The sequence below is a fragment of the Lipotes vexillifer genome, unplaced genomic scaffold, assembly GCF_000442215.2.
Source record: "Lipotes vexillifer unplaced genomic scaffold, Lipotes_vexillifer_v1.1 scaffold749, whole genome shotgun sequence".
NCBI classification, from domain to species: domain Eukaryota; kingdom Metazoa; phylum Chordata; class Mammalia; order Artiodactyla; family Lipotidae; genus Lipotes; species Lipotes vexillifer.
Window position 1 is genome coordinate 2,781,986 of NW_006782834.1, and position 24,091 is coordinate 2,806,076.

Consider the following 24,091-nt stretch of genomic DNA (forward strand, 5'->3'; position numbering starts at 1 on the left):
AATAAAAGGCATACAGACTGGAACGGAAGAAGTAAAACTGTATTTACAGATGACATGTTTGTCTATGTAGAAAATCCTATGGAATCTACAAAAAACTTACTAGACAGTGAATTTAGCAAAGTTAAGTGGAATAAAAGGTCAATATACAAAATTAATTGCATTTCTATATACTGGTGATGAATAATTAGAAATTCAAATTTAAAAAACAGCACCAGTTAAAACAGCATCAAAAAGTATTAAAGACTTAGGGATAAATCTGATAAAAGATGTATAAGACCTATTTACTTTGAAAACTCCAAAATGGTGCTGAGAGAAATTAAAGAAGACTTAAATAATATATATACTGTGTTCTTGTATTAGAAGACACAGCATTGTTAAAATGTCAGTTTGCCCCAAATCAATCTGTAGATTTAACAGAATCCCAATCAAAATCTCAGTAAGTTTTTTCTGTAGAAATTGACAAATTGATTCTAAAATTGATATGGGAGCATAAAGGACCAAAAAGAGCCAAAATAATTTTGAAAAAGAACAAAGTTGGAGGACTTACACTACATAATTTCAAGATATAAAGGTGGGGTAACGAACACATGTCATGTAGGCAAAACAACAGACATAGAGACCAACAGAATAGGAAGTCCAGAAATAGACCCATTGGCTCACAGACCTAATCATGAGAGTTAAAACTATGAAAGTTTTAAAACACAGGAGAAAATCTTAGTGATTTTAGGTTTGGCAAAGGTTTCATAAATAGGAAACAAAAGGTCCAAATTATATAAGAAAAAAAATGATAAACTGGAGTTAATCAAACTTAAAAATTTTGCTCTTCAAAAGACAATGTTAGGAAAATAAAAAGGCATGTCACAGACTGGGAGAAAGTATTTGTGAAATATACATCACAAGGACTTATATCTAAAATATATACAGAACTCTTACAACTCAAGTATAAGAAGACAATCCAGTAAAAAATGAACAAAAGATTTGAATAAACACTTCACCAAAGAATGAAAAGGTATACGGATGGCAAATAATCACATCAAAAATTGTTCAATATAGGGCTTCCCTGGTGGCGCAGTGGTCACGGGTTCGTGCCCCGGTCCGGAAAGATCCCACGTGCCGTGGAGCGGCTGGGCCCGTGAGCCATGGCCGCTGAGCCTGTGCGGCGGAGCCTGTGCTCCGCAACGGGAGAGGCCACAACAGTGAGAGGCCCATGTACCGCAAAAATAAATAAATAAATAAAAAGTTCAATATAATCATTCATTATGAAAATACAAATTAAAACTACCGTGAGATACTATTTCACACCTACTAGAACAGCTAAAATTTAAAAAGACAGACCATATCAAGTATTGGAGAGGATGTGGAGGAACTAGAATTCTCATACACCACCAGTGGGAATGTAAAATGGTACAACTACTTTGGAAAACAGTTTGGCAGTTTCTTATAAAGTTAAATATACACCTACTATCACTTAGCCATTCTATTCCTAGGTATTTACTCAAGAGAAATGAAAATACATGTCCACAAAAAGACTTGTACATAGTACGAAGCTTCAAATGTAACAGCTAAAAACTTGGAAACAAGCCAAATGCCCACCAACAGGGGAATGGATTAACAAACTGTTATATACTCACACAACAAAATATCACTACTACTCAGCAATAAAAAGGACTAACCTATTGATATACACCATGAATGAAACTCAGAATAATTATGCTGGGTGAAAGAAGCCAGACCAAAAAAACCAAAAGAGAGTATATACTGTATGATCTCATTTACATAGAATTCTAGAAAAATGCAAAGTAATCTACAGTAATCACAGATCTATGATTGATGGGGCTAGAAGGAGGAGGAATGGATTACAGACAAGCACAAGGAAACTTGGATATGTTCATTATTTTGGTGGTGGTGGTGATGGTTTCATGGGTTTACACATGTCAAAACTCATGAAATTGTACATCTGTACATTTATTATATTTCAATTATAATTCAATAAAGCTGTGTGTGGGGAAAAGAAATCCAGTTGGAGATATCAAGTAAGTATTTGAATATACAATTATGGACATCAGTGGAGAGGTCTGGGTTGGACACATATATTTGAGAGGCAAGCATACAGACTATATTTGAAGTCACAAGCCTAGATGAGACCACCAAAGGAAAGAATAGAGAAGGAAAGAAATCCGTGCCCTGGAATGTTCCAATGTTAAAAGGCTGGGGAAACGAAAGAAAACAGCAAGGGAGACAAAGAAAAAGTAGCGCCATGAGACAGAAAGAAAATCAGGAGACAGTGGAGACTGAGAAATGAGTGAAAAAGTGTTTCAAAGAGAAAGGAGCAATTAACTGTCAAGTACTATCTCTGAACTTAACATGAAAGAGAAATGAGAAATTGCTAAAAGACAAAAGAGAAATTGCTAACACAGGCAAAAGTAATTTGTTTATGAACAGAATGGCTAGGGTATGGAGTAGTCAAATACTTTCTTGAGAGGCAATACAGTAAAAAGGAAGAAGCTCACAAAGGTTTTTGAGTCAGACCAATTAAGCCCATATTCATCCATTTAGTCACATTACTTTGGGCAAATAGCCCAGATACATCAAGCTTCAGTTTCCTTAATTGTAAAATGCGAACAATTTTCTTTTACACAGGGTTTTCTTTGAGGATTCAAAATAAGTATTGATAAAACATGTAGCCCAGTACTTGGTGAATAATAAGTGCTCAACTAACAACAGCAACATCATCGTCTCTAAAGCAGGATTTCTCAACCTCGGCACTATTGACAATGACATTGTTGTGAGAGACTCCTCCTTATGCATTTTAGGATGTTTAGCAGCATCCCTGGCCTTTACCCACAAGATACCAGTTGCACTCCCTTACGTATCCTCAAGTTGTGACAACCAAAAATATTTCCAGGCGTTAACAAATGTCCTCTAGGTGGCAGGAGGGGCCAAACTGCCCTTAAGAACCACAGTCCTAAGATTTATTATATGCTATACATCTACACGTATTATCAAGTTTTGTTTCTTTTGGCTGCGCCACACGGCTTGTGGGATCTTAGTTCCCCGGGGATCAAACCTGGGCCCTCGGCAGTGAAAGTGCAGAGTCCTAACCACTGGACCACCAGGGAATTCCCTCAAGTTTTAAAATTATACAGAACATAACAATCTTCTTTTGATGATTCAAAAAAATTTTGAGATTCTTGTAAGGTTACTATTAATGAGTATTATCACCAAGATGCAAAAGATGTTCAAAAAAACGTATATCCTATGATATTCCCAGAAACATGCTTGCCTGTAAGCAAATCCTATTATTGATATTTTACCTTATATCTCTTTCTCATAAAGGTTGCGTGCAATCTCCCAAAATAAGTAGTTACTTGAGTTTATGGTTGTTTGTATGCCAAATAAAAATAAATTTCCTGGATTTTTAACATTAGTAAACTATTAATTTTTGCCCTTCAAGTTTAATTTTTTAGATTAATGGTGGCTTCAGAAGAATTGTTTAGGGAAGCAGGCATTATTTCCACTGAAATATTTCCATTATTCCAGGAAAAACAGAGGGGGGCATGAAGGGATGAAAAAAAGTACACTTTAAAGCTATCTACATGTTATTGCACAATTATTATGTCAAGGGTATTAAGTTAAGGTGGCAAAGGCTTGAATGCTACAAAGGTCTAATATTAATCAGAAGGAAGTCTAATACTCAAACATAACTAGCGTGGACTCAAGGGACGATATCTATCATTGATCTGCTTAAAAGATTTCCTGTTGTTCCATTGGGAGAAGATAAAATCCTGTGCCCTAATTATTCAAACACCTCTGAACGTAAAATTTTGCATGGTACATTGTGGTTTTCAATGCTCAAAGTTGAATTTACCATGGAGCTGGAAAAAAAACTCAGACTGGGTAAGTAGCAAGAGTGCACACCCTTCCCATTTTATTTGCAAGGTGACATGATGATGGAAAGGGAGATGACAAATTGGAAAAGATATGGAAATTTGGGAGCTAATAAAATCTCCTGAAAATCTCCCTCTTTGGAATCAGCTATGAATAAGAGCCCTGATGCCCATGGTATGGTAAATACCCTGTATCCAATAAAATTTCACAAGATTCGCTGGGCTAATGAGCCTATCTTGTTTTTACCTACCCTAGAACCCTAACAAACCATGGCTCTGTGGTGGATGGTACCAAGAACAAATACCTAGCCAAATTCTAATGAAATTCTATAGATAAAAAAGCAGATAAAGAAAACTACAAAAAGTGGCCCACATATGTGAAAATAGCTCTCCAAATACATGAGAAATCTATGTTGAAAAGGCAAGTAACTTAACTGTCTCCACCTTAGAACTATTTCCCTCTAGAAACTACTATCACAGCAACGCAATGACCTAATTGCGATGCTTTGTAGGGCTATTTTGCATTTGCATATTTTCATATTTATTGCATGAAACAACACTTGGGTATATAATTAATAAAATGCTTTTGAAATATAATTTATTTTACAATGGTTTTTATTTGAGTAGTGTGAATACAGTAGAGAATATAAACTCAACTACAGGGGCAAGACAGTAATGTATGTAAATGAAGCAGGCCAGGTATAAGACTACAGCAAGGATGGAGAGTACGTGCCCGATCTAAGGAAAGCAGCAGTTACTCAGCTCCAGCTGACTCTGCCGTGGGAGAATGCAGGCCCAGGTGTTGTCGGTCTTCAGATTTTTTAAAAAGAGAAGTTTAAAATCTAAAAACTGATGCAAACCTCCAAAATTTTAATATTAGGAACTTATTTATTATTTAAAATACTAAGTGGCCAATCTTGCTTATAAGACAGATAATGCCCTTGGGCCCAAAGATTGTGACTTCTAGAGAAGAGCTCAAAATAAAATTCATTGACATTTGGGAGAATATTCAAAGACTTGTAAGTTAATCTTAAAAGGAAGGGAGGAAGGGCTTCCCTGGTGGTGCAGTGGTTAAGAATCCGCCTGCCAATGCAGAGGACACGGGTTTGAGCCCTGGACCGAGAAAATCCCACATGCCGCGGAGCAACTAAGCCCGTGTGCCACAACTACTGAGCCTGCGCTCTATAGCCCGTGCTCCGCAACAAGAGAAGCCACCACAATGAGAAGCCCGCATACAGCAACAAAGACCCAATGCAGCCAAAAATAAAGAAAGGGAGGAAAACCATATACAGACTTGACGGATTCTTCCCATGAGATATTTAAAAAATGCTGAAATATTTTTATGTGGATAAATACAAACAATTAAGCTGTGGGTTTAAGCCTTGGTTAGCATTTCTCGAAATGCAGGATTGTGTGGCACGTTAACAGGTATCTCATGAAAGCAAGTGCAGGTGTAAAAATGTATTTGGATTAAACAAAATTGAACAGGTTTCTTTACTGCAGGATTCTCAGTATTTATTATACTAATGTAAATTTTGTGAAGTTTCAGAGCGGGATATACTATGTTACGTTTATTTAACTATAGACACCTTTTAATACAGAGAACTCTAGGTCTTTTGTGCTATACTTTAAGGAACACAGGTTTAACCCAAGAAAAAGCTTAATTCAATGTATGCATTGAGCACATGCTAATAACTTAGCAGGAAGTACACTTAATACTGTACATTCAATTTATTCTGTAGCTATACTGTATAAAATACTATAGCTTAGCAGTATATAATTAAGATCTATGTTTTGAATTGAACTAGTAAAATATGATCCAGTTCCAGGAATCCACAGCTCCTTCTGGTTTAACACTGTCGCCTAAAAAAGTGTTAGTGAGATATACTCTACTTCCTTTAAGTTATAGTCTTAAGACAGCACTTCTGAATTTTAATGTTGAGTCCTACAAAGCTTTGCTAAGCAATTAAAGTAACATACAAAGCGATTTTGATGTAGTAGTAAATTAAGCTAAAACTACATTAATTATATCTAAAGGTTGTAAACCAAAACTAGATTCATGAAATATTATATCTATTTCACATGTAAGCAAAAATGTGAGACAATTAACCATCCTTTCTCATCCAATATATTTAAAAAATTCTAGAGCTAAGTCTATTTTTTACATCCTATAGCTGATAGGATGATATAGCTGATACTTGGTATACTTATCATAACCTGTAAAAGTAAATGTCCCTTTACTGTAAGATAAATGAAAAATTAAGGATAAAATGGCCCTTTGATACTATAGTGAAAATAAACCTATGACAGGTACATGAAATTAAAGATTGCTTTTTAAAAAGTCCTTATATACCTCTGGAAACATTTCAGGCCTATTTATGTAACTGGCTTTTAACTAAATATTTGTATATACATTTATTCTTCATATGTATTTAGTTGTATTTTTTCCAGTGGTATAAACAATATTAAAAAACATTCTTGGGCTTCCCTGGTGGCACAGTGGTTGAGGGTCCGCCTGCCGATACAGGGGACGCAGGTTTGTGCCCCAGCCTGGGAGGATCCCATGTGCCGCGGAGCGGCTAGGCCCATGAGCCATGGCTGCTGAGCCTGCGCGTCCAGAGCCTGTGCTCTGCAATAGGAGAGGCCACAACAGTGAGAGGCCCGCATACCGCAAGAAGAAACAAAAACCAAAAAACATTCTGGACCTTCTCTTTGGAACTCCACTCCATATCAAGTTCATAACCCATATTATGGAGGACAAAACGGCTTTATAGAAAGAGATATTCTAATAAAAGTAGTCCTATCTCAGAGTGAGGGAATATCAAGTAACCTTCTTTTACACTGTGGTCAATTAGTTAAACAAGTACACCTATATTTTTTTAACATTTGTCTGCATCGTATAAACTAGTTATATAAATTATAAGATTTAATAAAGAATCTAGTCAGAAAAATGGCCATAATTTATTAAATCAGAAATCTATGGAATACAAAAAAATGTATCAAAAAAAATCCTGTTACCCTACTTACTAGACAATACTATGTAAGTTACATGAACACAGGGTTTTCATTTTCTCATCTTTTTAGAAAAGACAAAAATGTCACCTACCTCACAGGTTGCTATGAGGATCAAATAAGATAACTGACATAAAAGCACTGTAAAATTCAAACCTCTATACAAATATGATGAAATAATAATAGAAACAACAGCTACTGATCTCTACTACTGAACAAGGAAATAGCATTGTCACAAGTCAAGGCATAATGCTCAATATTATCTGCTTTCAAACAAGGGGTTCAAATTTCACAAAAGGTAATGCTATACAGCTTAATAAGTTAGTTTCTTTGTTAGTTTCTTGTTAGGTATAGGCAATTTTGTTATGTACCATTTTAAACCTACTTTAGAAAAGGATTTTTTCTTCCTCATTTTAAAAAGTTAAAGATATCACGAAAAATGGTAAAACAAAATAAAATGTGGTTACTTAAATTATGAGGAAAAGAAGTATAATGTTAAAAGTAAATGGAACTTGAAAAGGATCACCAGAAAAAAGAAAGACAGTATTGGTGAGTTTTATAAATTAATATAAAAAATGTCAGTAACCAGACATTATTGTGCATGCATTATTTTAAAGGGACAATATCAACATACAAGTATTCTCTGAACTGGAATACCTTCCAGTTCTTATTGAATATAGGTAAAATTTATATGTATACATATATATGTATACATTTTCAAATATTATTTTTATTTTTAAATAAACTGCCTCAAAATATTTTCCCCAGGAAGTATATAAAAAGTAATTTGAATAGATTGTCCTACCAGAGAAAAAGTTTAATTTTGTTAAAATATGCACTAGAATATTTTCTGTGTTCTGGACAATAGATTTAGTAGCCATAGAAGCAATAAATAGTAATATAAGATTATCAAATATTCCTCTTTAATGAAGAAATTCATATATAGTGAAACAAATCTCAAGACTTTTTGTACCAGCCAGAAGAAACTCACTTGACAGTGTCCTTTTATATTATCAGAGATTATGCCTAAAAGCATCATGCATATTAAATGCAATCTTTTACCTTCAACATCATCTGAAAAGGTAGACAGAAATAAATAAAAAGTGGGTGATAAAAAAAGTTTCTTATGTAATAGTATTCACAATAAAATAAATAAGAGCTTAAAAACATCAAATAAACAATATAATCTCTTGAAAGAAGAGACTCATACTCATTTTACTCAAATCTGAGATATCCTAATAGAGATACAGCATATGCTATAAATGTAGGATTATGAGACATTTATCAATAAATTGAAGGGTTATTAAAATATCCTCAAGGTAAAGAACTCTAAAATGAAGTTCATTATGGCAGCTAAGAATTATCTTTTGATGAAGCAGTAAAGAGAGAGTATCAATAACAGAACTGAAGGCCATATTTCTCAATATCTAGATTTTAAAAAATTGACTCTTTCAGGCTACTACCCTAACTTCATATTTTAATCTTTCGTAGAAGAAATGATTCTACTACTGTTTCTCCAAAGAATCGTTTATCCTGTTTCATCCAAAGAATCATTTTTAGATGTTGAATTAAAAATAAGGAGCCCAAATATATTAAGAGAAACAAAAACTTAGACTTTAAACATTATTAGATTGCAAATTTATAATAAAGGAAAACTACCTAATTGATGCTATACAGTTTTTTGAAACACAAAAATTATCACTACAAACTAGAAAAGAGCTAAATTTTCCATCTGAAACAACTAAGAAGAGTCTTTTTCTTTAATGTTTTCTAACAAGTATATTGTATCTAATTTTCTCATCTGAGAAATGACTAGGAGAAATAAGTATCTTTATCTGCAAAGTGTGTTCTTGCGTGTACTGTATTTAAGTATTGTCATGTGACTGACAGCCTCTTTTTCCATGGGAACCAAATTATGTTTACTAAAGATTTTCTACTAAAGAAATTAATAAAGTTAAACTGTCAGCTAGATATCACAGAGAAATAAAAATTTAAGAAAAAGGATATTCAAGTCTAAGAAATTGTGACTATTCAGGACAACCTAGTTTCAAATGTTCCTACTACTGGTATTTTGTGAAGTTAATATCTACATATATTTCTGTTCTACTTTTATTTCAATAAAATGTGTGCAAACTCAATATTATCTACATTTCCTTATGCCTTGTCTACTCAGATTTTGGAAGACCCTATAACTTCCGTCTAAATTAGACTTATAAAATGCATGAATATTGCCCTTCTGATTGTCTAGAAAAATGAAAGACCCACTGTGTCCTACTACAACAGCCAATGTGATATGAGGAAAGCACTCTTCAACAGCACTGTAAAATGTTACTCAGTGCATGTTTTTACAATAAATGGAACAAAATGTATAGGCTTCCAGTCAAGTATTTCACATGCTGGGAGTTCCCTGGTGGACCTAGTGGTCAGGATTCCAGGCTTTCACGGCTGTGGCCTGGGTTCAGTCCCAGGTCTGGGAACTGAGATCCTGGAAGCTGCGTGGTGTGACCAAAACAAAACGAAACAAAACCTTCTAAATTTAAAAAATTGTTGCTCTTTATAAGTTAACATAAGTCTTATGTGAAAAGTTTAAGTATATATCAGGAAAAACCCTCTAACTTCATACTGCTCACCAGGTAACACATAAATAAAATAGTTTGATTTTTAATCAATAGCCAAAAATGATTATTTAATCTAGAGAATACTAATATTCATTCTGCTCAACTAAAATCAATACAAAGAGAGGGAAAAATATTTTTTAAAAAAGAAGAATCTAATTCCATCTCCAAATCACATACAAAGCAATCATCTTAAAGATATTTTTCTGGAACTAAGCTAATGCCTTCCCTTTACTGATGAAAAACAAAAAAAGAAGGAAAAAAGAAAAAATCCTTATAAATAAATTTATAAAATAAACTCAACCTTAAACCAGCAAAATTGGCACAATCCAGTTGATTTTATGTACAGAGAACACAGTAAAAGAAACTTACCTACTTCTTCTTCTTCATCATTAGATATTATATTATAGAGTGTGTCCAAAGCATAACCTATTATTTCAGAATCCGAACTGGAAGAAAGAAATTATTATACTTATACACTGCTAGTTAGAGTATAGCTGTTATGACCATTTTATACTCTTATTTAACAAGACTGCAGGAAACATTAATCCCATTTCTGAAAAGCTACCCTAAGAAAATATCAGAGTGCAAACTGTAAAGATGTATAAAGGTTCATTTCTATTTATAATAGTGAAAAATTAGAAGCAACCTAAATGTCCAATAATTCTTTTTTAAAGTGTGGTAAATCCATACCTATAGCAGCAATTACAAAATGTATTTTTAAAGAATGTTTAATGACATGGTAATTAAAACACCCTTGATTTAGTGCCAGTAGGAAAAAACTGAATATTAACAATTAATGTGCAGAATGATCCAATCTAGCAAAAAATATATATACATTCATGTGTCTATATATATTTTAAGAAAACCTTATAAATAAATTTGTAAAGTAAACCCAACTTTAAAACCAGCATAATTAGTACAAGCCAGGTAATTTTATAAGTCTGTGTGTATGTTTACATATATGCTTTATAATATATACATAATCTTTATATAACACATAACAGTGTTATCTCTAGTTGGACCTCTAGAATTTGTTTCCCTGATTTATATCTTATTTTCTAAAAAAAAAAAAAAAAACTTACGGTAAACATGTACTATTTATAATATCAGGAAGTATTAAGATTTTTTTCTTTTTTTCTTTTCTCTTTTGTTTCAGCAAGTATAAGATTTTTTAGTTGCTGATAAACAGACAAATTTTGAAAGCATGATGGAGGATGATGGCATTTAGAGTGAAAAGCAAGAGTGAGATACAGGTCAGAAAGATTCAGTGAATATGAAGAAGTGACTAGGAGTGAAAGCAAAGATGAGGGACAAAAGGGGTCACAACCAGAGGATATAAATCTCAAATGAAGTGGGTCTTTTAAATTATTATTATTTATCATTCTTGTTTTTGAGAAATTTTGAGGGACATCTTTTAAGAGACTATTGAGAAAGTAGGAACAGAAGGGAACTTCCTGAAAATGAAAATCCAACAACTAACATATGTAATGGTGAAAGACTAAATGCTTTACCCCTAAGATGAGGAACAAGATAATGATGTCTCTTCCAGCCACTTCTATCCAACATTGAACTTGAGGTTCTAGCTCGAGCAATTAGGCAAGAAAAGGAAATAAAAGGCATACCGATTGGAAAGGAAGAACTAAAACTACACCTATTCCCAGATGACATGATCTTGTACACAGAAGATCCTAAGGAATCCACTAAAAACCTACTAGAACTAGTAAACAAATTCAGCAAAATTGAAGGACATATGCTCAATATAAAAAAAAAAATCAGTTGTATTTCTGTATACTAGCAATGAACAACCAGAAAATAAAATTAAAAGAACAATTCCATTTAAATAACACAAAAAAGATTTAAATACTTTGGAATAAATTTTACTAAAGTACAAGACTGAAAAGTACAAAACACTGTTGAAAGAAATTACCTAAAATTCAAATAAATGAAAAGATAATCTGTGTTCATGAATAGGAAGATGTAATGCTGTTAACATGGTAATATACCCCAACTTGATTTACAGATTCACACAATCCCTATAAAAATCCCAGCTGCCAGCTGATCATAAAATCTGTATGGGAATTCAACGTATCCAGAATAGCCAAAATAATCTTCAAAAACAAAAACAAAGTTGAAGGACTCACATTTCCTGATTTCAAAACTTACTGCAAAATTATAGTAATCAAGACTGTGGCACTGGCATAAGGATAGACATAGAGATCAACAGAATAGAGAGTCTAAAAGTAAATTCTAACATTTATTTCAATTGATTTTTGGCAAGGATGCAAAGACCATTCAATGAGGAAAGAACAGTCTCTTGAACAAATGGTGCTAGGACAACTAGATATCCACATGCAAAAAACTGAAGCTGAACCCCTACTTCACACCATTTACAAAAATTAACTCAAAATGGGATATAAGATCTAAATGTAAGAGCTAAAGCTATAAAACTCTTAGAAGAAAACACAGATACAAATATTCAAAGCATTAGATTAGGCAATGGTTTCTTAGATTTGACACCAAAAGCATAAGCAAGAAAAGATAAAACAGATAAACTGCATTTTGTCAAAATTAAAAACTTTTGTCCTTCAAAGGACACTATCAAGAAAATGTCCTTTGGGGCTTCCCTGGTGGCGCAGTGATTAAGAATCCACCTGCCAATGCAGGGGACACGGGTCTGAGCCCTGGTCCCGGAAGATCCCACATGCGGCAGAGCAACTAAGCCTGTGCACAACTACTGAAGCCTGCGCGCCTGGAGCCCATACTCTGAAACAGAAGCCACTGCAATAAGCCCGTGCACCATAATGAAGAGTAGCCCCCGCTCATCGCAACTAAAGCCTTCGTGCAGCAATGAAGACCCATCGCAGCCAAAAATAAATAAGTAAATACAATAAATAAATTAAAAGAAAAAAAAAGTGTCCTTTGATGACCCAAAGAATGGGAAAAAAAATATTTGCAAATCATGTTAAGGGACTTGTATCCAGAATGTATACATACAATTGAATGATAAAAAGACAAGTAACCAAATTAATAGCAGGCAAAAGACTTAGACATTTCTCTAAAAAAGATATACAAGGGGACTTTCCCGGTGGTCCAGTGGTTAAGACTACACGCTTCCACTGCAGGCGGCCCGGGTTCAATCCCTGGTCAGGGACCTAAGATCCCACATGCCTCGGGGCCAAAAATAATAATAAAAAAAATTAAAAAGATACACAAATGGTAAATAAGTACATGAAAAGATAATCAACATCATTAGTCATTAGGTAAATACAAATCAAAACCAAAATAAGATGCCAAGTTCACCCACTAGGATGGCCATTTTAAAAAAGGGACAATAACAAGTGTTGGTGAGGAGAAATTGGACCTCTATACACTTCAGATGAAGATATAAAATGGTGCAGTCTCCATGCAAGAGTTTGGCAATTTCTTAAAAAGTCAAACCACATGACTCAACAATTGCATTCCTTTGTATAAAACATATGTTCACACAAAAACTAGTACACAAATGTTCATACTAACATTATTCATAACAGCCAATAAACGGAAATATCCCAAATGTCTGTCAACAGAAGAATGGATAAACAAATATGGTATATCCATACAATGGAATATTATTCAGACAAAAAAGGGATGAAATACTAATACATGTTATAACACAGATGGACCTTGAAATATTATGCTAAGTGGAAGAAGCCAGACACAAAAGCCACACATTGTATGATTCCATTTACATGAAATGTCCAAAACAGTCAAATTTATATAGACACAAAGGAGATTGGTGGCTGCTAGGCACTGGGGGGAGGAGGGAATAGGCAATGACAACTAATGGATACTGGATTTCTTTTGAAGTGATGAAAATGTTCTGGAATTAGATAGCGGTGATAGTTGCACAACTTTGTGAATATACTAAAACCACTGAAATGTACACTTAAAATAAAACAACAAAAAACTACTGAGGTGTCATGGTTTGGAAACAGTTTCCATCAGACAACTTTCAGGCCCTGAGTGTGGGACTTGGGAGAACGAGCAGTCTCTCCTCAAGATGGCTATAAGACAAGCAGACCCATGGACAGATGGAGAGTTTCAAGCCAGGCCAAGGAAGGGAACACAACTCTCTGTGATGTAGTCAGGCATGAAGGGGATTCAGTTGAAGGAGTCTGAGAGTGTTAGTTAGGCCAAGAGCAGAAGCATAAAAGAGTAATGAAGATGAGAAGTGGAAAGAGATGGCTGCAGAATATAGACCTTTGCAATCAATGAAGTTAAGAAAACACTCACAGAACATTTTGAGAACAGAAGATAACAGATAAGTATTGGAAGCAAATGGAAAGGGAATTTAGCACAAGAGATGGAATGAAACACAAGAAGGCTCAGAGAAGTTTGGCTTTGTTTGTTGCCTAAGGGTCATAATAAAACACCCATCAGCCTCTAACATGATCAATTATTAGTTCACACATTCACCGGGCTATATGGTACACCTTATTTCTAAACATGGTGCCTGGCACATAGTAAATGTGCTATAAATGTTTTAAAAAATATATTTCTTAACCTTTATATCAAGAGTATCTACACATTATTTTCTACTGTGCACTACAAATGACAATAAGGGCCACTTTACATAGAGGTAGATTCTGTTTTCCATATCAAGATGTTAGTCGTTTTATTACCAACTTTATGAGACTGAGTGAGAAAATGTATACATAAAGACACATGAAATAAAAAAAAGAAAAATTATATGTATGTATAATAATCACACTGAAGTTTTTTTGACCTAAGGCCCATTTTCTCATAACTTGGAATATTGTTTAAAGCAGGTAACTAACTTGGGTTATTTTATTAGTTTTCTACTGATGCTGTAATAAATTACCACAAACTTAGTGGCTTATATAATACAAATATAGTAGCTTACTGTTCTGGAAGTCAGAGGTCTGAAATGGGTCTCACTGGACTAAAATCAAGGTCTCAGCAGGGCTGCCTTCCTTTCTGATGGCTTTAAGGGGAGAATCCATTTCCTTGCCTTTTCCAGTTCTAGAGGCCTCCTTTCATCTTTAAAGCCAGCAAAGACAGGTTGAGATCTTCTCATATCACCTCATTCTGACCTCCTCTTCTGCATTCCTCTTCTAGTTTTTTTTTTTTTTTGGCGATACGCTGGCCTCTCACTGTTGTGGCCTCTCCCGTTGCGGAGCACAGGCTCCGGACGTGCAGGCTCAGCGGCCATGGCTCACGGGTCCAGCTGCTCTGTGGCACATGGGATCTTCCCGGACTGGGTCACGAACCCGTGTCTCCTGCATCGGCAGGCGGACTCTCAACCACTGCGCCACCAGGGAAGCCCCCTCTTCTAGTTTTAAGAAGCCTCAGGATTATATTGGGCCCACCTGGATAACCCAACATAATCTCCCCTATCTCAAAATCCATAACCTAATCATATCTTCAAAGTCCCTTTGCCATCTAAGGTAACATTCATAGGTTGTGCTGATAGAATATAAATATCTTTGGGAGAACCATTACTCTGCCTATTGCAGTTGCCCACTCTGGTGTTAATGAAACAGACAGTCCTGACATATCCAGTGGATTTATTAAAACACATTAGACTTAGTTGGCTTTGAAAGGTAGCCAATGTGGGTCACACTGAGGAGGATAGAAAAGGTTCTAATTGGTATGAACAAGCAGCTGGGCATTGCTGAAATACAATTAAAAAAGGGGTTATGAGGTTAGACAAGCAGCATCTTGATCTTTAAGAAGCTTATATGCTTTGCTTTGTTTGAGGAACTTGGACTTCACACTGCACGGAGCTGTGAAATACATTAAATAGGTGAGTGACAGAAGATTTACATTTCAGACGGAAATGTAAATGAAATGAAATTCTTGAAATGAATGGAAGGACAAAGAGATCAGAGGCAAAGAATACAGTTTGAGATGGTGGTGGTGTTTTTTTTTTAAATTAATTAATTTATTTATTTTTGGCTGTGTTGGGTCTTCGTTTCTGTGCAAGGGATTGCTCTAGTTGCTGGGAGCGGGGGCCACTCTTCATCGCGGTGCACGGGCCTCTCACTATCGTGGCCTCTCTTGTTGCGGAGCACAGGCACCAGACGCGCAGGCTCAGTAATTGTGGCTCACGGGCCCAGCTGCTCCGCGGCATGTGGGATCTTTCCAGACCAGGGCTTGAACCCGTGTCCCCTGCATTGGCAGGCAGATTCTTAACCACTGTGCCACCAGGGAAGCCCGTGGTGGTTTTAAAATATGTCAAAAAACCCTCTTTTATACAGCTCCTTTCAAAAGGTGGACCCTAATTTTCCTCTTTTTAAGCGTAGGCTATATTTATTTATTTGCTTCTAATAAAATAAAATGTGATGGGATTGATGATATGTGACTTCTGAGACTAAGTCCTACAAGGTACTGTGGCTTTGTTCTCTCTCTAAGATCGCCTGCTCTGGGAGAAGCCAGTTCCCATATCATGAGGATGCTAAAGCAGCCCTACAGAGAGAGCAACAAGGTGAGGTACTGAGGCCTCTTGCCAATAGCAGTGTTAGTGAGCCATCTCAGAATCAGATACTCCAGCCCCAGTCAGGCCTTCAGATGACTGTACTGCTGGCTGACATCTTGCATGCAACCTCATGAGAGACCCTGAGCCAGACCACCTAGCTAAGCCACTTCTGAATTCCTGATCCACAGAAACTGTGACATTAATATTTGTTATTTTGAGCCAGTAAGTTTTGAGGTAATATGTTATGCAGCAATAGATAACTAATACAGCGGCTATGAAAATGGCTTAAGTGATTAATATGGAGAGCCAGAACTAAGACCAACAATGGAAATCAAGAAAATTCATGGATTCCAGCTTTTTTTTTGTCTGGATGGGCATAATGCGTAAAGGAGAGGGATAAGTTCAGCACAAATCCTCCAGTTTCCTCTTTTAATGGAAAGGTGCTAACTGGGATGAACTTGGGTCAAAAGGCAGTTGAAGTGGATTGGGTGGGTAGGGGGGATGTCTGGAATAGGAGTAGGAGAACTAGAGACAAATTAACTTTTGAACATTTATAATTTAAGATACCTCTGAGAGCTCTTGATATGGTAGAGAAGTCTGTTGAACAGCTAAAGCTTTAGGATATATTTATTAACTAGGGGTAAGATTTGAAAGTTATTCATGTATAGTTGTTAATTAAAACCAAAGAGGCAGATACTCTCTTTAAGAGAAATTGAAAGAGCAAAAACTACGCTGAGTGATTTTTCCCTTAAGACATCATTCTATTAGTACAATTTATTTCTCTCCCCCCAAAAAGAAAGTCTGGGTAACTGATATACCATAATATTCATATTATATTATAGAACAGTACATTATAGTATACCTGAATGAAAATCAACACATTCATTTGGTCAATTCAAACTCCAAATTTTAAGCCTTTAATTAGCAGTAACTTCATTACATTTTTATATAATGGAAAACTTTCAACCCCTGAAGGTTGAGATTACGTCTGTCCTAATGCTTTATTAGCATAGGGGTTTGCACCTAGTATCCAATAACTGTTTATTGAAATGACAACTGAAAGTAAAAACTTAATAGCCTTAACATGTCAATCATTTCTGGAATAGTGACTCTAAAACAAATTAATTAAAGTTTCAAGAAAAATTAGGGAGAAAAATCATTAAATGGAGACATACCGATCTGTTTGTAAAACATGGATAAGATGTTCCATAGCTTGAATACCCACTTCCAAGCGATATTTCTGCACAAAAGAAAAATGTTATATAAGTAACTAATATCCAACTTAATAAACTTAATAACTGATAAAGTGTTACAGACCTTAGATAATGATTTGAGAGCACGCACAGCATTTCTTCGATCATCCAGTAACGTAGATGAAGCTACTCTATCACAAAGCTTTTGAATCTGTAAGGGAAAAATGAAATAGCATCAATAGAGTAAAAAGAACAGAAAAGAAACATGAAATTTTCCCCCAAATTTATACCATTTATTTGGAAAAATAAAAATCAATAAATGGGATGTCATGGAAATAGTCTTTTCACTAATAGAAATAACTAGGTAGTATTATAATCTTGTTACAGAGATCAAATAGATTTTTCACAGAGATTTGAAAAATGGAAGTGGTGGAAGAGAAGTCAAATAAAGTAAGTCATATAAATTGAGGAATTAAGAGAAATTAGTAGAACCAGAGCTTTCTAAACATACCTATTACAGCTGTTTGAACCAAGAGGGTTGCATAATCCATTAGGGTTATGGTATATGATGGGAAGTTAATAAAAAAAAACTAAAATAATGATTGTTTACATCATAACTTCACCCTAACGTTTCCACTATATATTTGAACGAGAAAAGTCAGAACTGTTTATCAAAAATTTAAAGTGTGCCTCAAAATCTAGAAGGGTGAAATGTTCCAAGCTTTTAATAAATTTGCAGGAATTAAAACTTAAACTGAACTTTAAAATAAACCTTGGAGCATTATTTACAATAGGAAAAAATTGGAAACTGTCCATCAAGAGAAGAAAAACTAAATAAATTGTGGTACATTCTTCAGTTGAATACTATGCAGCTACTCAAAAAAATTAACTGTACTGACATGAAAATACTGAGATTTAATAAATAGTGGGGAAAAAAGAGCAAATGGTAAAACTATAAGTAAATTGTGAGTCCACTGTTGTAAAAGTACCAAACTGTATGTGTATGTAAAATTGCATTAAAAAAGAATTTGGAAACTCAAAACTATAAAACCTTCTAGAAGAAAGCACTAGAGAAAATCCTCGTGACTTTAAAGTAGGCAAAGTTTTCTCAGACACATAGTAAGAGTATAACTGATAAAAGAAAAACATGGTAGTTTGGACTTCATCACTCCTGTTCTTCAAAAGACAGTGTTAAAAGAATGAAAAGATAAGCCACAGAATAGATGAAAATACTTGGAAAACATCTGATAAAGAACAGTTTATAAAACCACTATACTCAGGTCCTTTATAGCTCTCACAGTTTGTTACTATTTTATTATTATTTATTCCTTAATGACAGTTCTTAGTAAGATTCTATAAATATGAGTTTGGCATAGCACAAACTTTTGCATCCTATGTATTGAAATTAATGGCTTAAATACATATAATGTTTTCCAAATTATGTTCTATAGACTTCCAGTGTCCCAGAAGATATCAACAGACTTCCTATGATCACAGAACCAGTGGGAAGCACAAGGTTATACAAAATTAAATATGTAGGGCTTCCCTGGTGGCGCATTGGTTAAGAATCCGCCTGCCAATGCAGGGGACGAATGTTCGAGCCCTGGTCCGGGAAGATCCCACATGCCGCGGAGCAACTAAGCCCGTGTGCCACAACTACTGAAGCCCGCGCACCTAGAGCCCATGCTCCGCCACAAGAGAAGCCATTGCAATGAGAAGCCCACGCACTGCGGTGAAGAGTAGCCCCCACAGGCCAACACGCACCGACGAAGACGCATTGCAGCCAAAAATAAATAAATTTATTTTAAAAAAATTAAATATGTTTCTGCACTGCAGGATTTCTAGAAGTCTTTACTATGCTGATTTGAATTTCTTCATACTGCAAATGCAGTATGTCAACCGAGCTTAGCTTTACGTTTTGATTTAATTCATTCTACCTACTCACATTTTGAAATTATTCCTACCTTAAATTGTATTTACTTCACAGTAATTTTACTGACTTTCCAAAATGAAAATAATAAAGTTTTCGCTTTATTAAATAATTGGTTGATAGTTTTTCTACTACAATTTTTTTTAACCATGAAAAAAACTACATAAATATCTCGTGAGAAGAGATAAATCTCAGAACTCTCAGCTTAAAAGAATTTCTCAAGCCAAAAAGAGTTTTCCTGAATATGAGTATAATTTTTTCTACTTGAGTCTTGTACATCTATTTTTTTTTAATTTTTAAATTTTATTTTATTTTTATACAGCAGGCTCTTATTACTCATCAATTTTATACACATCAGTGTATACATGTCAATCCTAATCGCCCAATTCAGCACACGACCATCACCATCAGCATCTCCCCCACGGTTTTCCCCCCTTGGTGTCCATACGTTTGTTCTCCACATCTGTGTCTCAACATCTGCCCTGCAAACCAGTTCATCTGTACCATTTTTCTAGGTTCCACATACATGTGTTAATAGATGATATTTGTTTTTCTCTTTCTGACTTACTTCACTCTGTATGACAGTCTCTAGATCCATCCACGTCTCAACAAATGACCCGATTTCGTTCCTTTTTATGGCTGAGTAATATTCCACTGTATATATGCACCACAACTTCTTTATCCATTCATCTGCAAACGGGCATTTAGGTTGCTTCCATGACCTGGCTATTGTAAATAGTGCTGCAGTGAACATTGGGGTGCATGTGTCTTTTTGAATTATGGTTCTCTGATTATATGCCCAGTAGTGGGATTGCTGGATCACATGGTAATTTTATTTTTAGTTTTGTAAAGAACCACCATACTGTTCTCCATAGTGGCTGTATCAATTTTACATTTCCACCAACAGTGCAAGAGGGTTCCCTTTTCTCCACACCCTCTCCAGCATTTGTTGTTTACAGATTTTCTGATGATGCCCATTCTAACTGGTGTGAGGTGATACGTCATTGTAGTTTTGATTTGCACTTCTCTAATAATTAGTGATGTGGAGCAGCTTTTCATGTGCTTCTTGGCCACCAGTATGTCTTCTTTGGAGAAGGTCTATTTAGGTCTTCTGCCCATTTTTGGATAGGGTTGTTTGTTTAATATTGACCTGCATGAGCTGTTTATATATTTTGTAGATTAATCCTTTGTCCATTGATTCATTTGCAAGTATTTTCTCCCATTCTGAGGGTTGTCTTTTTGTCTTGTTTATGGTTTCCTTTGCTGTGCAAAAGCTTTTAAGTTTCAACAGGTCCCATTTGTTTATTTTTGTTTTTATTTCCATTACTCTAGGAGGTGGATCAAAAAAGATCTTGCTGTGATTTATGTCAAAGACTGTTCTTCCTATGTTTTCCTCTAAGAGTTTTATAGTGTCCAGTCTTACACTTAGGTCTCAAATCCATTTTGAGTTTATTTTTGTGTATGGTGTTAGGGAGTGTTCTAATTTCATTCTTTTAAATGTAGCTGTCCAGTTTTCCCAGAACCACTTATTGAAGAGGCTGTCTTTTTTCCATTGTACATCCTTGCCTCCTTTGTCATAGATTAGTCGACCATAGGTGCATGGGTTTATCTCTGGGCTTTCTATCCTGTTCCATTTATCTATATTTCTGTTTTTGTGCCAGTACCATATTGTCTTGATTACTGTAGCTTTGTAGTATAGTCTGAAGTCAGGGAGCCTGATTCCTCCAGCTCCGTTTTTTCCCCTCAAGACTGCTCTGGCCATTCGGAGTCTTTTGTGTCTCCATATAAATCGTAAGATTTTTTGTTCTAGTTCCGTAGAAAATGCCATTGGTAATTTGATAGGGATGGCACTGAATCTGTAGATTGCTTTGGGTAGTATAGTCATTTTCACAATATTGATTCTTCCAATCCAAGAATATGGTGTATCTCTCGATCTGTTGGTATCTTCTTTAATTTCCTTCATCAGTGTCTTATAGTTTTCTGCATACAGGTCTTTTGTCTCCCTAGGTAGGTTTATTCCTAGGTATTTTATTCTTTTTGTTGCAGTTGTAAATGGGAGTGTTTCCTAATTTCTCTTTCAGATTTTTCATCATTAGTGTATAGGAATGCAAGAGATTTCTGTGCACTAATTTTGTATCCTGCAACTTTAACAAATGCATTGATTAGCTCTAGTAGTTTTCTGGTGGCATTTTTAGGATTCTCTATGTATAGTATCATGCCATCTGCAAACAGTGACAGTTTTACTTCTTCCCCAATTTGTATTCCTTTTATTTCTTTTTCTTCTCTGATTGCTGTGGCTAGGACTTCCAACTATGTTGAATAATAGTGGCGAGAGGGGACATCCTTGTCTTGTTCCTGATGTTAGAGGAAATGCTTTCCGATTTTCACCAGCGAGGGCTTCCCTGGTGGCGCAGTGGTTTAGAGTCTGCCTGCTGATGCAGGGGACATGGGTTCGTGCCCCGGTCCGGGAAGATCCCAGATGCCGCGAAGCGGCTGGGCCCGTGAGCCATGGCCGCTGAGCCTGCGCGTCCGGAACATGTGCTCTGCAACGGGAGAGGCCACAACAGTGAGAGGCCCACGTACCGCAAAAAAAAAAAAAAAAAAAGATTTTCACCATTGAGAATGATGCTTGCCGAGTGTTTGTCATATATGGCCTTCATTATGTTGAGGTGTGTTCCCTCTGTGCCCATTTTCTGTAGAGTTTTTATCAAAAATCGGTTTTGAATTTTGTTGAAAGCTTTCTCTCAGCATCTATTAAGATGATCATATGGTTTTTATTCTTCCATCTGTTAATATGGTGTATCACACTGATTGATTTGCGCATATTGAAGAATCTTTGCATCCCTGGAATAAATCCCACTTGATCATGGTGTATGATCCTTTTAACCTGTTGTTGGATTCTGTTTGCTAGTATTTTGTTGAGGATTTTTGCATCTATATTCACCAGTGATATTGGTCCCTAATTTTCTTTTTTTGTAGTATCTTTATCTGGTTTTGGTATCAGGGTGGTGGTGGCCTCATAGAATGAGTTTGGGAGTGTTCCTTCATCTCCAATTTTTTGGAAGAGTTTGAGAAGGATGGGTGTTAGCTCTTCTCTACATGTTTGATAGAATTCACCTCTGAAGCCATCTGGTCCTGGACTTTTGTTTCTTGGAAGATTTTTAATCACAGTTTCAATTTCATTACTTGTGATTGTTCTGTTCATATTTTCTGTTTCTTCCTGGTTCAGTCTTGGAAGGTTATACCTTTCTAAGAATTTGTCCATTTCTTCCAGGTTGTCCATTTTATTGGCATAGAGTTGCTTGTAGTAGTCTCTTAGGATGCTTTGTATTTCTGCGGTTTGTTGTAACTTCTCCTTTTTCAATTCTAATTTTCTTGATTTGAGTCCTCTCTTTTTCTTGATGAGTCTGGCTAATGGTTTATCAATTTTGTTTATCTTCTCAAAGAATCAGCTTTTAGTTCTATTGATCTTTGCTACTGTTTTCTTTGTTTCTATTTCATTTATTTCTGCTCTGATCTTGATGATTTCTTTCCTTCTGGTAACTTTGGGTTTTCTTTGCTCTTCTTTCTCTAGTTCCTTTAGGTGTAAGGTTAGATGGTTTATTTAAGATTTTTCTTGTTTCTTAAGGTAGGCTTGTATAGCTATAAACTTCCCTCTTAGAACTACTTTTGCTGAATCCCATTGGTTTTGGATTGTCATGTTTTAATTGTCATTTGTCTCTAGGTATTTTTTCATTTCCTCTTTGATTTCTTCAGTGATCTCTTGATTATTTAGTAACATATTGTTTAGCCTCCATGTGTTTGTGTTATTTACATTTTTTTCCCTGTAATTCATTTCTAATTTCATAGCGTTGTGGTCAGAAAAGATGCCTGATATGATTTCAGTTTTCTTAAATTTACTGAGGCTTGATTTTTGACCCAAGATGTGATCTATCCTGAAGAATGTTCCATGTGCCCTTGAGAAGAAAGTGTAATCTGCTGTTTTTGGATGGAATGTCCTATAAATATTAATTAAATCTATTTGGTCTATTGTGTCATTCAAAGCTTCTATTTCCTTATTTGTTTTCATTTTGGATGATCTGTCCATTAGTGTAAGTGAGGTGTTAAAGTCCCCAGTATTACTGTGTTACTGTCGATTTCCTCTTTTAGAACTGTTAGCAGTTGCCTTAGGTGTTGACGTGCTACTATGTTGGGTGCATATATATTTATAATTGTTATATCTCCTTCTTGTATTGTTCCCTCGATCAGTATGTAGTGTCCTTCCTTGTCTCTTGTCACATTCTTTATTTTAAAGTCTATTTTATCTGATATGAGTATTGCTACTCCAGCTTTCTTTCGATTTCCATTGGCATGGAATATCTTTTTCCATCCCCTCACTTTCAGTCTGTATGTGTTCCTAGGTCTGAAGTGGGTCTCTGGTAGACAGCATATAGATGGGTCTTGTTTTTGTATCCATTCAGCAAGCCTTTGTCTTTTGTTTGGAGCAATTAACCCTCTCTCGTTTAAGGTAATCATCGATATATATGTTCCTATGACCATTTTCTTAATTGTTTTGTGTTCGTTTTTGTAGGACCGTTTCTTCTCTTGTGTTTCCCACTTAGAGAAGTTCCTTTAGCATTTGTTGTAGAGCTGGTTTGGTGGTGCTGAATTACCTTAGCTTTTGCTTGTCTGTAAAGATTTTGATTTCTCCATCGAATCTGCATGAGATCCTTGCCGGGTAGAGTAATCTTGGTTGTAGGTGCTTCCCTTTCATCACTTTAAGAATATCATGCTGGGCTTCCCTGGTGGCGCAGTGGTTGAGAGTCCTCTTGCCGATGCAGGGGACACAGGTTCGTGCCCCGGTCCGGGAAGATCCCGCATGCCGCAGAGCAGCTGGGCCGTGAGCCGTGGCCGCTGAGCCTGCGCGTCCAGAGTCTGTGCTCCGCAACGGGAGAGGCCACAACAGTGAGAGGCCCACGTACAGCAAAAAAAAA

The 24,091-nt window shown here is 35.6% G+C and overlaps 1 protein-coding gene across 2 annotated transcripts in view; it reads right to left on the bottom strand.

The window, feature by feature from the left end:
• Positions 1-24,091, bottom strand: part of USO1 (USO1 vesicle transport factor) — a 92,368-nt gene that overhangs the window by 47,011 nt on the left and 21,266 nt on the right. Inside the window, exons 2-5 of one of the 2 annotated variants that reach the window (XM_007455431.1) lie at positions 17,313-17,399; positions 17,171-17,235; positions 9,887-9,963; positions 7,962-7,973 (exon numbers count right to left, since the gene is read on the bottom strand). In XM_007455431.1, coding sequence (XP_007455493.1) covers positions 7,962-7,973; positions 9,887-9,963; positions 17,171-17,235; positions 17,313-17,399 — 241 coding nt within the window. The remainder of the gene's footprint in view (positions 1-7,961; positions 7,974-9,886; positions 9,964-17,170; positions 17,236-17,312; positions 17,400-24,091) is intronic. The other variant, XM_007455430.1, reaches the window with a different exon arrangement.